Source organism: Nipponia nippon, unplaced genomic scaffold, assembly GCF_047370975.1.
Source record: "Nipponia nippon isolate SJK-2023a ecotype South Korea unplaced genomic scaffold, ASM4737097v1 scaffold_1, whole genome shotgun sequence".
Classification (NCBI taxonomy): Eukaryota; Metazoa; Chordata; class Aves; order Pelecaniformes; family Threskiornithidae; genus Nipponia; species Nipponia nippon.
In genome coordinates this window covers 103,092,814-103,106,438 of record NW_028262290.1, presented here as the reverse complement: position 1 = coordinate 103,106,438, position 13,625 = coordinate 103,092,814, and the positions used below count along the sequence as shown (strand labels likewise).

The following is a 13,625-nucleotide window of genomic DNA, read 5'->3' as shown; positions in this document are numbered from 1 at the left end:
AATCATAGAACCACAGAATGGTTTGGGTTGGAAGGAACCTTAAAGATCATCTGGTTCCAACCCCCCTGCCATGGGCAGAGACACCTTCCACTAGACCAGGTTGCTCAAAGCCCCATCCAACCTGGCCTTGAACACTTCCAGGGATGGGGCATCCACAACTTCTCTGGGCAACCCATTCCAGTGCCTCACCACCCTCATAGTGAAGAATTTCTTCCTTACATCTAATCTAAATCTACCCCCTTTCAGTTTAAAGCCATTACCCCTTGTCCTATCACTACATGCCCTTGTAAAAAGTCCCTCTCCAGCTTTCTTGTAGGCCACCTTCAGGTACTGGAAGGCTGCTATAAGCTCTCCCCAGAACCTTCTACTCCAGGCTGAACAATCCCAACTCTCTCAGCCTTTCCTCACAGAAGAGGTGCTCCAGCCCATTGATCATCTTTGTGGCCCTCCTCTGGACTTGCTCCAACAGGTCCTTGTCCCTATGTTGGCGGCCCCAGAGCTGGATGCAGTACTCCAGGTGGGGCCTCATGAGAGTGGAGTAGAGGGGGAGAATCACCTCCCTCAACCCACTGGCCACGCTTCTTTTGATGCAGCCCAGGATACGGTTGGCTTCCTGGGCTGTAAGCGCACATTGCTGGGTCATGTTGAGCTTCTCATCAACTAACACCCGCAAGTCCTTTTCCTCAGGGCTGTTCTCAATCCATTTGCTGCCCAGCCTGTATTTGTGCTTGGGACTGCCCTGACCCACGTGCAGGACCTTGCGCCTGGCCTTGTTGAACTTCATGAGGTTCGCACAGGCCCACCTTTCACGCCACCGGGCTGTAAACAACAATACACATCTAGTCACCACAGGCAGGCTCTCAGCACAGCTCTGTACCCGCAGATTCAAAGGACCTCCGTCCCCACCAAGTCACTTGTCTACGTGGCCAGGTTTTCAGAGAAGCTCAGCACTCTGGGGCCTTGTGCAGGTGCCAGCAGGGAGGCAAAGAAACTGCAGAAGAGTTCACTCTACGAGTGAAGGCTGTGCACTTGGAAATCTGGCCCTACGGGTGGCGAAACGTGTCTCAAAATAAAAGTTGCCCAGCATATCAACACCATTTTAATAAATACTAGAAGTAGTGAAATGATTTTTTAATAATGCTTTGACAATTAAGAAGCCTGACAGAAACAGAAACCGGAAATACTTTATCATCAACTCTTTGCAAAAGTGTATTTTTCATTCCAGTAAAAGAAACACATCAACTTTCCTTTTTCCATCTTATTAAATATTTCCTAGACAAACTAGCCTGTCTTCGCTTAGTCAAATATCACTACTTGTCTAAATTCAAAGAAAAACTTTTCTATGTTCACCGTTCTTGATATCAATATTCCTTAGATAACAGAAATCATAGAGAGCATTTGCTCCTATCTGCGAAAAGTAAGTTCTTGAACACGTTTCCTCTATTTTGATGTACCTACTTAAAAGAAATCTGAATAAACAGAGATCTAACCCTTATCATTCAGTGTGTTGTTTAAAGTCTTCTGAGCTGGAGAACTGCTTCAGCTTTCTTAGCAGATGAAAGCACAGGATTTGGAACCACAGCATACATGTCTGAGTGCTTGTGTGCTTCTTCAGCCTCTCCAGATTAGTTTATACCTCAAATGCTACCGCTTACATGCTTACATCTAGTCATTTCAGAAGACTGTTTCTCCTGTTTGAAATGCATATATGGGCCAATGGTATAATAAATTCATAGAAGCAAAATGATACACAGTCATCAACAGAAATGAAAACCAAGCGTTTTTCTAGAGGGGAGGGTTCACAAATGCAGGGTTCACCAATGGTTTTCCAAAACGTTCTGCTGCACATAACGGAGCCACACAGCACGCCTGCACAGAGCTGCAGCAGCAGAGGGACTTTAAAAGCCGAATATCCAAGCGCCTGCTCATTGTGCTCTGCTCAGACTCCTGAGTGCAGCGTCCGGTCCTGCGCTTTCGTCCTCACATTCTGACGGGATGTCGCAATGCAAAACGTACTAGTACTTACCATATGAGCTGCGGGAATTCACCTGTGCCAGAATGGTATGGAAACTACTTATATTTCTGTGTCAGGCATGTCTGGGGAGGAGTCTCAAGAGCCTACAGCCTGCAGACTCCAGGACAAAACCAAAATGCAATTGCTCAGTGATGTGTAATATTGAAGCAATACCAAAAAAAAAGACATTACAGTCATTTCTGTACAATAGGCTAATACAGGATTTGGGTATTGCTCAAATACAGCAGAAGAGTAAATCAAAATTTCAATTAAAAGTGGATTATGAGTACTTAGGTTTATGGTCTGTCCCAAGCCAAAGACTTAAGCAAGCCCATTTTCCAGGCCTTGGCTGTTATTTGTGAAGCCTCTACTTTCTGTTTTGTTTTGTTATTTAAATTTTTCATTTACAGAGCAGTAAGATTTTCATTTTCACAGCATTTTTTTTCTTTCTGAGGCAGGAACTTGTCTTCACCAAGTAAGTCCCTGCTCTGCAAAACACTTGAGCTAACACAGAGGAAAAGTATAATCCTGCCATATCTCCGCAGCACGGGAGAAGCCTTACGGCGGCGAAACCGTAACACTCTGCTGGAGAGGGCAGCTTGTGCTGGCTCCATGTCACAGAGCTGTACTCCATGGAGACGCTATAGGACCATCCACGGGAGGTGGGACGAGCGAGGCCATGTGTCCCTGGATCCACTGGCTGTTTTCCCCTAGGGAATGAGGAGAAACAGGAGCTACAGGAAAAAAAACCCTTCTTGCTCTGCAGTCAGGGTGGGAACCGCACAGCGAGACCATGGCTCTCCCGCTGGTTGCACCGTCTGCATGTGCCCACACCCACCCCAGGAGCAGGGCCAGCGGGCTCACACAATATTTAGGCTTTAGTCCATATACGGTATTTTGCTTTGGCACAGTCCAGTTGAGCTGTGAAATACATGTCTAATGTGCGTCACGCAGTTTTTAAAAGGTCCCTCATGCAGTAATACCTGCAAACTTATGGTAAGCATTGAAATGTTAGCATTTTGCCTAGTCCTAAAGCACAGAAGGAGAAGAAGCTTACAGGATACCATCTGATTTGTGTAAAACCACATCTCACACTTGATGATCACTCTGACATTTGCTTGTCAAAAACCTACACCACCTATGTTTGTGGGATTTGTTTAAACAAGAGACAAAGTGTCACCTGGACCAAAATAGTGCTTATCTCCTTTACATTTTTTTACTATGATCACACAGTGATTGTTGATTCAACTACTTTTTTTCTTCATGAGCTAAACTTTGGTTTTCTACAATGTCTTGAACAATTAAAAGAATGTTGTGACTGAAATCAAATAAAGCAAAACATCCTAAAATGACTCCTAGAAATACAACAGCGTAAATAGCTGATTCAGTCATTGCGCATGGTTTCTGAGTACGTAGTCAAGGTGATCGTATCTATCTTTGAAAGGCACAATGGAAACAACCACCAGCAACATAAGGGCAAAACCTTACAGCTACAACACAGGCAAAATAAAAACATACTATACTATTAATTCTGATGATTGCAGAAGCACATTAACTCTTACCACTGTTATGAGAGAGTTTGCAAAGAACGTAAGATTCAATTACCTATATGCACATATACATATATATTAAGAGAACATGAGTGGAGAACCAAACAGGAATGGGAAGAAGGCATATTTACTATTCAATACCTGCTTCCCTTTCCCTTACTCTGGTGTTATATCTTTTCTTTCAGGTTTCCCTACACTGAAATGAAAAGATTTCACAGGAATTTAAATCAGTACAGCAGACTAAACAAGATTCCCAATGTTTTCAACAATTACCATAATTAAAGATGCCTTTGCAGAATAAAGCCTAGGCTGGTTTTCTGTTGCCTGTCACTAGGCAGCTATTCCCATCGCTTCACATCAAATGAAACATCAAATGTTTCAAATTCAGAATGGTGGCAGCATAAACCAACTTTGCAGCAGTGAATACTATTCCCATGGTTTAGAATAAAATGACGTATGTAAAGGCTAGAGAGGAAAGATGCTGTTTAATAAACAGCAGTTAACAACGGGCATGTATTTGAAATACTTATGAGGGTAATTTGTGTGGCAAGGCAATACCTGTTGGCCTCTACAACAGATTTTTGTTGCTGAAAAGTGTTGTGCAAGAGAATAACAACTCTTTTGCTTTCCAATTTAAGAGATGAACAGTCTTTAAATATACACAGACATGCCCACTGGGGATGAAGTTTGCATAAGTAGGCTGATTCAGTGAAGCATAGCTATGCAGCACACATGCAATAAGCAGTCAGTTGCCCATGTCGGTTTCCTGTACTTTTATTTTAAATTAGAGTCCTGATAAAAGTCTGGAGTGCATACAAGCTAACTAGGTGAAATTCCAAATGTGTATTTTTATGGGATTTCACCTGCAAAAAGTTGGCAGGTCTCTTCAAGTCATGTGACATGACTCAAGTATTGCTTTGTGGGAATTTCCCTCAGAAGGACTATTTTCACTTGGGAAGTCTACAAAAAAGCATGAACCTAATAATTTTTCTAATTCCTCTTCCTTCCAAAACAACAACAAAACAACCACTCTTTTTACCTACTTTCCCCGGAAAAGTGTTCTCAGAAAAAGAGCCATTTAAAAAAAAAAATCTAAATTTACTTGCTATTAAAATCTTCATACAAGCTTGCTTGGAACTCAGCTAACATGAGTACTTTATTGCCACTTCACAGCCACCAATATAAGCTTCCAAAATAAACTGGCACAGGTGTTTCGGAACATTTCCTATACATGAAGCCTTTTGTATGGAGGACTCTGTTCTCCATCCACATTGTGCTCTTCATTGCTACCCAAGAGCAGCACCAGCCTGGAGCACTATTTTCAGCCTGCGCGAGACAGTGAGGTGCAGGATGACTGGAAGGCGAATCCCCACACCACCTCCAGCTCAGAAGCCAGCATGCCTACAACGCTGTGGTGCGAATTCAGAAGAATTATTCAAATGCAACGTACCCTCTGGGGCCACAAAGTCAGACCGAGGGTTGACAGCAACTTAGCAGAGAGCTCAGCGCGTTCACAGTTTGTCGCTACACACATGAGTTTGTGCTGGGGCTCTTCAGCTCCCAAAATCAGAAAAAGTCCTTGTTCCAACAGGTCTCTGCCACCAATACAAAATAAAATAACCTGCAGAGAAGGTCTCTTGCGTGGGCAGCAGAGAGGAAGGCAGCTCTCATGGTTTGATTCTCACTCTCATTTTATGGCACCAGATATACCTCCAAATTATTCAGGTTACTAAAGAGTTATCAGAGCCATATCTCTTTCTAAGTAATCATTATTATCTCTCATTTTTACTAGCAGAGATAAGGAATATAGTTTGTTACCATTAGCAGGAAGATAGGTGAAAAGCTGGTACTGGCTTCTCTTTCGCTTTCCATTGCAGACATAGAAGTTGACCTGAACAGGGCTGGTAATTCTCTGATTGCGGAAAGGTGGTATCTCAACCACCAACGAATTCTGCAAAAGAAACAAATCAGAAAGTCAGGGCATGACTAAGGCAGTTGAGCTGTACAACAGCATTCACATGTTAATCCCAAGAAGGAGGCTCCTGGGCTCACAAGGAGGAACACACTCTCTGCAGGGGAACTGGTGGGCTTCGTGGGCAGGGCTGGCTTCCCGCCACCCCAGGTGTCCTCCGTGCCAAGGACTCCAGAAGTAGGGAAATAAGATTTTAGCATGGCTCAGGTCTTTACAAAATTACTAGCCTTCACCTCTTCCCTTTGGACAGCAAATACGATACCACGTACGGACAAGGCTCTATCCCTCCTGCCTCTGATAAGAATCTGGGACCACAATCAAATTGTGGTCTCTAACTCAGCAGGAGAAAGCACAGCCACTGGGCTGGCAGGTCATCCCTAGTATATCTCACCCTAACACAACTTCCTTTGAAAGGAGAATTAGGACAGGCATGTGATTATTCAAATATTTCCATTTTCCACAGTGAAATGTTTTTTCATATAACAACTCGGGAAGTTTTAAGCATGCTAGTTTCTGTGCATGGGAGATCTTGCAAGAACATCCAGTGCTACAGGAAGAAGGGCTGGAGAGCATGTAGATGATCGTCCACTGTCAGAAAACAAATCCTCCAGCACGGGGCTAAGGAACGACTTAGCTACTAGGGCATCAGCTTACACAAATGCACACTGAAATCTGCTACGACCATCAAAACCTCCCTTGGCACTTTTTGAAAGAATAGAAGGGAATGCTCATCTTAGCATTTGGCCTGCATTCAGCTGAGGTCTTTGAATCGTCTGCCTGCATGTCTCCAGCAGGTTTGCAGCTAACAAACTGTTGCATATTCCTGCAGAGATGGAATATGGGCCATATTTCCCACTTACAGTCATGGCTGAGGGAGCCACACTTCTCCAACCATGGGGCTGATCTCCTGTGAGGGGACTCACATTTCTTCTGCCATGATAGACAAAAGCCAAGGAAAATGATCAGAAATTGCTTAGGGAGCAGAGGGGAGAACTGACCCAGCAAGACAGAAGATGAGCAGACAGGGCTGGCCCATCCCGGACAATGAAAAATATTTTCCAAATGGTCTCTCCTACTTTCAGGACAGCTTCCAGCGAAGGCTTTTTACCCCACTCCCATTAAAGAAAGATTTCCAGGAGGGGAGGCCTAAGTACTTGTTCTGTTTCAGTAGGGAGACACAGTGCCAAAGCCTTGGAAATCCCTCTTTAGTAACAGTGCTGGAGAAGGCAATATATATTTTTCATCTTGATGTTAAAATATTTAAGGCAGACTTACTGGCTTGCACATTTCTTTGTCGGTTTTGGCTTCCATTTCCCACACATGGTGACCATCTAAAAGACAAAAGAAAAAGATATCTAGTTCCGTCCTTTTTTCCTCTCCCAAGCGTACAAAAGAATGACTTTTGCAAAAAAATCTCTTTGAAGGGACACTGCATATATGAAAAACAGCTCTCAGAACACTTTGGCCAAGCATGGCCCAACCAGGAGGCCATCTGGGTAACCCATGACAGGAGTCCACTTTGCTTTTGAAGGGGGGAACCACAATCTAGAGTCCATGATACTGTGATGGGTGAAAGACACCGGGAGTTTATTCTGCCACTAGTTTGGACAAAATATGCAACTGTTCTACACCTTAGTTTCCCCAACTTTCAGACAAAAATACTGCTACCTATGAGGCCTTTTGATTACTACCTATGCAGTAAGTCATATTCAACATTAATATTAAACAAAACAAGTAGTATTAAGGAAGCTCCCCAGCCATGCAATATTTCATTTTAATATACTCCTAGTTTGGCTTGTCATAATTCTGCTGCTTGGATCAAAAGGAAAGGCCATAGGCTGGGAAACATAGCTTTTGACTCCATTTTAAAGTTGGTTTAGCTCAGCGACAGTGGTCCCACCTACATTTCCTAGAGCTGCTTCTAGTGGTGTGTTGAGTCCTACTAATTTACTGTATTTCTGTTTTTAAGCAAACACAGATTTAAGCCACAGCTATCACTGTTTCTTGGGACTCGTCTTTTGGAAGAAACTGGTTTTGCCTGGTCATTTTTCCTGCACCTCACTGATACAGAAGTCACTGGTCAATAACAGGCTTTTTTTTCTTCCTTGCGGCTTCAAAATTCAACAGCAAAGAAATTAGAAAAATAATACAAAACATAAGGTTTCCATTCTGCAGGCCTAGAAAAACACAAAACGTGTACGAAAGGCCACAAGCAGACTGCTGTCTAAGTTGGGCAGTGGGGACACATGCAGCTTCATGAGTCCCACCATTGTCAAATGTCATCAGAATGAAAGGGAAAATGAGACTTTATGTCATCTCTTTTGTATATTTATTGCAGCATCGGGACATGCAAATGCAAATATTAGCTATTTTGAACTTCATCGCATAGACGTGGGCCTGCTTTAGAAAAACAGCTCTCGGCAAGGTAAAAGAGTGAATGCACTTTTTCTTCTCTCTTCGCTTCCATGGCCAGGATGGAGGTGACGCATTTAGAACTGCCTGATTTATTACAAATGTCTGTAAATAATATTTTTGTGTACAGCTGTCCTACTGTGAAAGGAATGCTGCTGAGGGACTAGCCCTGGCAATTGTTTTAACGTCCAAAACCCCTTTCTTTTTAACGTATGGAAAGCAGCGCAACGTGAAAACTGCCGCACAAATAGCACAGTGGATTTGGCAGGTCTTTCTGTAGGAAACAATTAGCAGATCTACCCTTAGTTTCTTACTACATTTCAAATTATGACGCTGGAAAAGGAACCCCTTTAATTGGTACTGCCACGTTCGGCTGCAGGGAGAGAACGAGCAGCCAGACCGTGCTCAAGCCTCCTTAACGATGCCTTTTGAGAGCGCCAGAATTGAAGCAGACTTCTCGGGAGGACTGGCGATCACTTCACAATTTATCCAACAGATGCTTCCCCTGAGCTGTCAGTAGAAAAAACCTGACCGAAATTCAGCAAGCCAGGCCACATCCCTTGTCTGGGAGCAGCCTCCCTTATCTCCCACCCCCTCCCTATAGAGCCCCTGTAGCCCTCCCTTCCTCTCCCCCCCAATTAATTCAATCAGTTGTAAAAGTAACACAACACCGACTCTATCACACATTTCACAAAGTCTAGGAACTTCTGCTTTGTAAGGGGCTTGCTGGTGTTTTTTTTTTTTAAATCTACAGTCGTCCAGACTAGTAGTTAACATGTGTTCAATTTGCCTTTGTAAACGGATTACCAGAAGTTCAGGGTTTTTGCTATGTTTAATTTCTGCTTTGCAAGACGAATGATCTGATTCAGGTTTCTGTTTTTTATTTCCTGCCGATACTTCAGTAAAATTCAAAACGACTCCATCTCTAGCTAATCTTTCAATTACTTCACGCAGCACTGCCTTTATGCACTTTTGAAATTTTTATGATGACAAAGAGTTTGTTCAGAAATATTTTAAATGCTGTAATCTAAACTATTAGGAAAATAAAAATCCAGAGCCGTGGCCCGTCTTTGGAAGCTACTAAGAACAATATGGGTTTCGCTCCAAGAAATTCCCTTGAGACTGTCCAGACCATCGCAGCTCAGCAACTGAGGGGAAGGGTAAGAGAGGGAAGAAGTAGGGAATAGACAACTCATTAACAGCTAGTGACATTTCATTTAACAAAAACACATGGAGGAAAAGCTGTTATGAAGCAGAGACAAAAAAAAAAAAAGACAATTCCTCATATTACGTCTGGTGAACCAAGAGGGAAATCTCAACGCCCACGGACTGGGACCAGCTCCAGGAGGGAAACCTTAGACCACTACGTCAACCTCTTACAGTAAACATGTTTTGCAGGTTTATACAGTTCAGCTGAAATTAAAAAAAAAAAGCTAAAGGAATAATGGCTCTGGAACGGTTTGTGGGACCCTGAAGCAGTGAGACAACCCGCCTGCACCAGAGAAAAGGGTTTTGCCCCCAGCGCCCATAGGCCGGGGACCCTGGCGAGCGGGCGGGATGCCGCCTCCCGTCAGCGTGTGCTGGAGGAGCCAGGGCTGCTCGACCACAAAAGTTTCCATTGTACGGCTGCCACATCTGCAGCAGCCCGCCTGGTTCGGGGCCCGAGGCAACTCCCTCCTGGCCGCCCGCCAACCAAAGTACACCAGAGCAATTTATACCTTTCCAAAATGCAAATAATTCAAATTACAGACATAACACAAAGCTGAAGCAGACACATTTCAGGCATTCCCGTTAAAGTTTACTCTCTGGAATTACCGTACCCAAATGGGCAGTTGTTATATGGGCAGGGAGGGAGGGAGACGGAGGCAGGAGAGGAAGGAGAGGAGGAGGCAGGCAGGAAAAGGGAGAAGGGAGAAAACGGCTTTTCCAAAGGTCTCATTTCATTCCCTTTCATTTCGCTATTTACTTTTACCAAGTAATAAGAAGTATCTTCTCCAAACCAAATGCCTGGCTTTGTTTTGGCGTTTTCAAGATTTATAGTGCAGTATTTTGAACAGAAAGACGTACCTTTATATAGCTAAAAAGTTGTGTCACGGTATTATACCGGATTTGCTTTATTTTGTGCATTTTTTTACAGAAGGGAAGTAAACCCAAAACATCCGCGCGCAGAACCACAGGGCAACAGCCCTGCAGAGACTCCGGCGGAGCGCCCCGCTGCCCCAGCGCCAGCCGCAGCAGCAGTGGTTGACCCAGCGAAGCCAAGGCTCCACCGGGGGACCCATGCCAAGGGCTGGAAGAAGGACCCTCGAATCCCTCCCCCTCGAAGCGCAGGAGTGCGGCAGTGCCAGGGGAGCGAGAAACCCCCCGTTTCGCACGGTCTCTCCGACTATGCCCGGGCTCGGCGCTGCGCTGACAGGTGGCCATCAGCGCTGCCGCCAGCTGAAGACACCGAGTTTTGTCAGGAAGCCTGACATTTACAGACCGATCGCTGTTATTTATAGCCATCCCTGCTTTGGGTGCACTTCACCACCAGCCGCTTCAGCCTTTTTTTTTTTTTTCGGCGCTGTGACACTCGGAGCACCTGGGATTGCCAATGACAAAAATACCGCGAACCTACCACATTATGTGGGGTGGATTTTCAGCTTTGCAAAGCATAAACACCCCATTTTAACATGTGGCAGCTGAACGGTGAATGGGCCTTTGTAGTCTGCTCTTATCAGCCACTCGCTCCAGCGTTAAAGGAAACTGCGCACAAGTCCAGAAGTAAAAATACTCTAATTCATCAGGGAATTCCCTGCAGTATGAGTCACTGAACGGCTTCCCCACCACACCCAGCTACAAGATTTCCACATAAAAAGGCACTGTAGAGGCCTGTTTTAACACAGAAGCAGCGCTAAAAAGTAGTTGTGTAAATCTAACGGCATCAGTTATTCACACATAAAGTCTAGCAGACCACAATATATGGATTTTCTTCATGGAAGAGCAACACAAAGAGCTGTAAAGACTTTCCAAACAAAATTTTTCTACCATCTTCCCCTCCTTGCTGCCCATGAGGACAGATCCCTCAGGGTTTCCAGGGCTGGGTTTACCTTTGCACCCCAGTGCAAGTGTAGTGCCAGGGGTTCGCAAGCTCACAACAGTCAAACCATCAGCATAACTTTCATTACAGACCGATGGATGGCAAAAAGGGGAAAGAATATAAAATACCAAAAAAAAGTCCCAAGCCTGGAAGCTCAGGAGGGTATAACATCTGGCAATCACTTAAACCTTGCCTCTATGAAACTGGCATAATGGGAGCGTTCAGATATATTTAAGTGATTTCACTTTACTACAGGAGGTTAAAATAGTCTATATTCTTTAGTAGTCCTGTGTTCACTTGACATACGAGAAGAATAGACAATATCTTGGATTTCACCGCCTGTACACAAGCGTACATTTTATACTCTTCCAGCCTGCAGCTCAACAGAGTTTGACTGCACTGGCTGGACTGTAAATCTGTATTTACATTCATATATTGCAAATAAGATGGTGAAACTAGCTCTACCCTCCCAAAGGAACCGACTACTCGATTAATGTGTTGTGAGATTACCCTAAACAATAATGCCTATGTTACATCCCAGATTACTTTAACATGTCCACAACAGGCAGGGTACAGATGCAATGCAGAATGATTATACAGTGTAATTTCGAGGTGCTCTGCAAAGGTTGTCTACTTTCCTATTTGGCCCTGTTAATGCATATTCAAATCCCTTAGGAGCGAAGGATTTGCAAGTTTTCAATTTGCACCCCAACCCCTTCTCCCTGGGAAGCACGCTCACGGCACTGAGATGATGGATCTGTGAACAGGTCCAGAAGGAAAGGATGGGTTTCCAGCCAGAGACGAGGATGAAGACTTAGGCAAAGTCCTGTCATTCAGACTTAAGAATCATCCAGTTTTGTGCAGAGATGCTATCAGCTTCCAGGCGCAGGGCAGGCTGGGCCGGGTCTGCGCCTGGCCGGGCAATGGGAGAGGCGAAGAGGCGGCTCCGGTGCTTGAAGCAGAGCACTCCTCGCACCAGTCCTGGGCCTGACCCGCTGGCGCTGGCTCACCTGCCAGAGGATATGCATTGGCATGGGTGTACTAGTGCCGGATTTCGCTCCAGAGGCAGCAGCCTTTCGGATCTGGGGATGCCACAAGGAGCCAGGGCACTTTTCTAGGCTGGTCTTGCAGGCACCTCGCTGTGAACATTTCCCCAGCTGGGCACCAGCAAGCCCAATAATCTGTGGGTGGGAGTCTATGCCCGTGTTTACACACCAGCGTACATTTTAAAGACATTTACAAGGGACAGGCTATAAGGATGAACTAACACCAGCCAAGCAGTCTGCCATGGGATGTACAGGGAAGATGGGGCAGGAAGAGAGCAAGAAAACGTTCAGAAATGCAGAGGGAGCGGAGAGTAAGTATCTGCAATGCAAGTGGCCAGGACCTTTCTTTTGACCACCTCGATGGCACTTCACCCTCCTGAGATCCGCCATCTCTTAGGGCTCTGTGAGGAGGGAGATGCCTCCTGGCTGTGTGTGTGCCCAGAGCCACCTGCAGAGCAGCTCCACCTCCTGCCGCCGCTCCCGCCTGCCTGCTGCCCAGCACCTCGTCCCCGTCCGCCTCTCCAGCCGCCTTGATCTCCCCTTTGCTCTTCCACTACTTTTGCTATGAGACCACACAGCTGGTCTGATTTTCGCCTACTTTACTTCCCTCCTCCTTGCCAGGAAGACCCCAGCTGTTCTCTGCCCTCCTCACAGCCTACTGTCCTGCTACAGAGGCTTCCCCCATAGCTTTGTTCCCCGTCCCTGGCACGTCTTCTGGCACGCGTCAGTCCATGCGCAGCAGGGTTCATGCATAACTGACCTATTTGTATTTCCACATCAAAGCTGCTATATTTGTTTGTGTCTCCTCATAAGCATTTTGGCAGCATATGGATTTTGTCCATTCCTTCAGCTACACATTTTTGCAGTACTGAGCTGAATGTAGACTTATGCGTGTCTGTCATGCATATGATAGTCTCAAGTTACTTTTTCTCTCTTTTCTACCTTAAATTAACAATAAAAAAGTCATGCAGCAACCAGGTGATAAAAATCCAGTACAAACTGTATCTTACAGTACTTTGGCATCTGTGCCAAACATGTGCTTCCTCTCTGGTTGCTCACCTGGGCAAGCCAAAAGCTGAGGGGCTCACTTTTCCTAAATGGTGAGCCTTTTTAGCTGCTTTTACCACAGTGTGTCTAAGAGACTTAATTATTCTGAGTTCAAGTGTTTGCAAATGAACTGTAATTTTAGTCCAGGTAATTAAAAGGAGGCACTGTGCTGACAACTGATCAGGGTTCATTTTGAGCCAAAACCATTAGAACGACCTGCCAGATCCTATTTTCAGCAGAATGGAAGCTGGTTATACAATTTGTGCTCTCTGGCACCTCCCCCTATTCAAATTACCGTTGGTCTGAGGGTTCTATTTAATAACTCTCAGTAATTCTGGGTCTAAGACACTCAACTTCCAAGTAAAACTGCAGCTTGACATCCCTGCAAAATCTCTCTAGAGCAGGCAGGTTGAACCATGCACACCCAGTACAGCCACCCACCAGCAGTCATGACAATACTTCACTCTGTCTTTGGTTACATTCATGTCATCTCCTTGTCTTCACA

The 13,625-nt window shown here is 45.0% G+C and overlaps 1 protein-coding gene across 5 annotated transcripts in view; it reads right to left on the bottom strand.

Moving 5' to 3' along the window:
• The window catches only part of NFATC1 (nuclear factor of activated T cells 1), a 116,721-nt gene that overhangs the window by 42,508 nt on the left and 60,588 nt on the right, over window positions 1–13,625 (bottom strand). For all 5 annotated transcript variants that reach the window (XM_087765130.1, XM_087765149.1, XM_087765168.1 and 2 more), the window contains exons 7-8: window positions 6,812–6,867; window positions 5,383–5,515 (exon numbers count right to left, since the gene is read on the bottom strand). In XM_087765130.1, coding sequence (XP_087621256.1) covers window positions 5,383–5,515; window positions 6,812–6,867 — 189 coding nt within the window. The remainder of the gene's footprint in view (window positions 1–5,382; window positions 5,516–6,811; window positions 6,868–13,625) is intronic.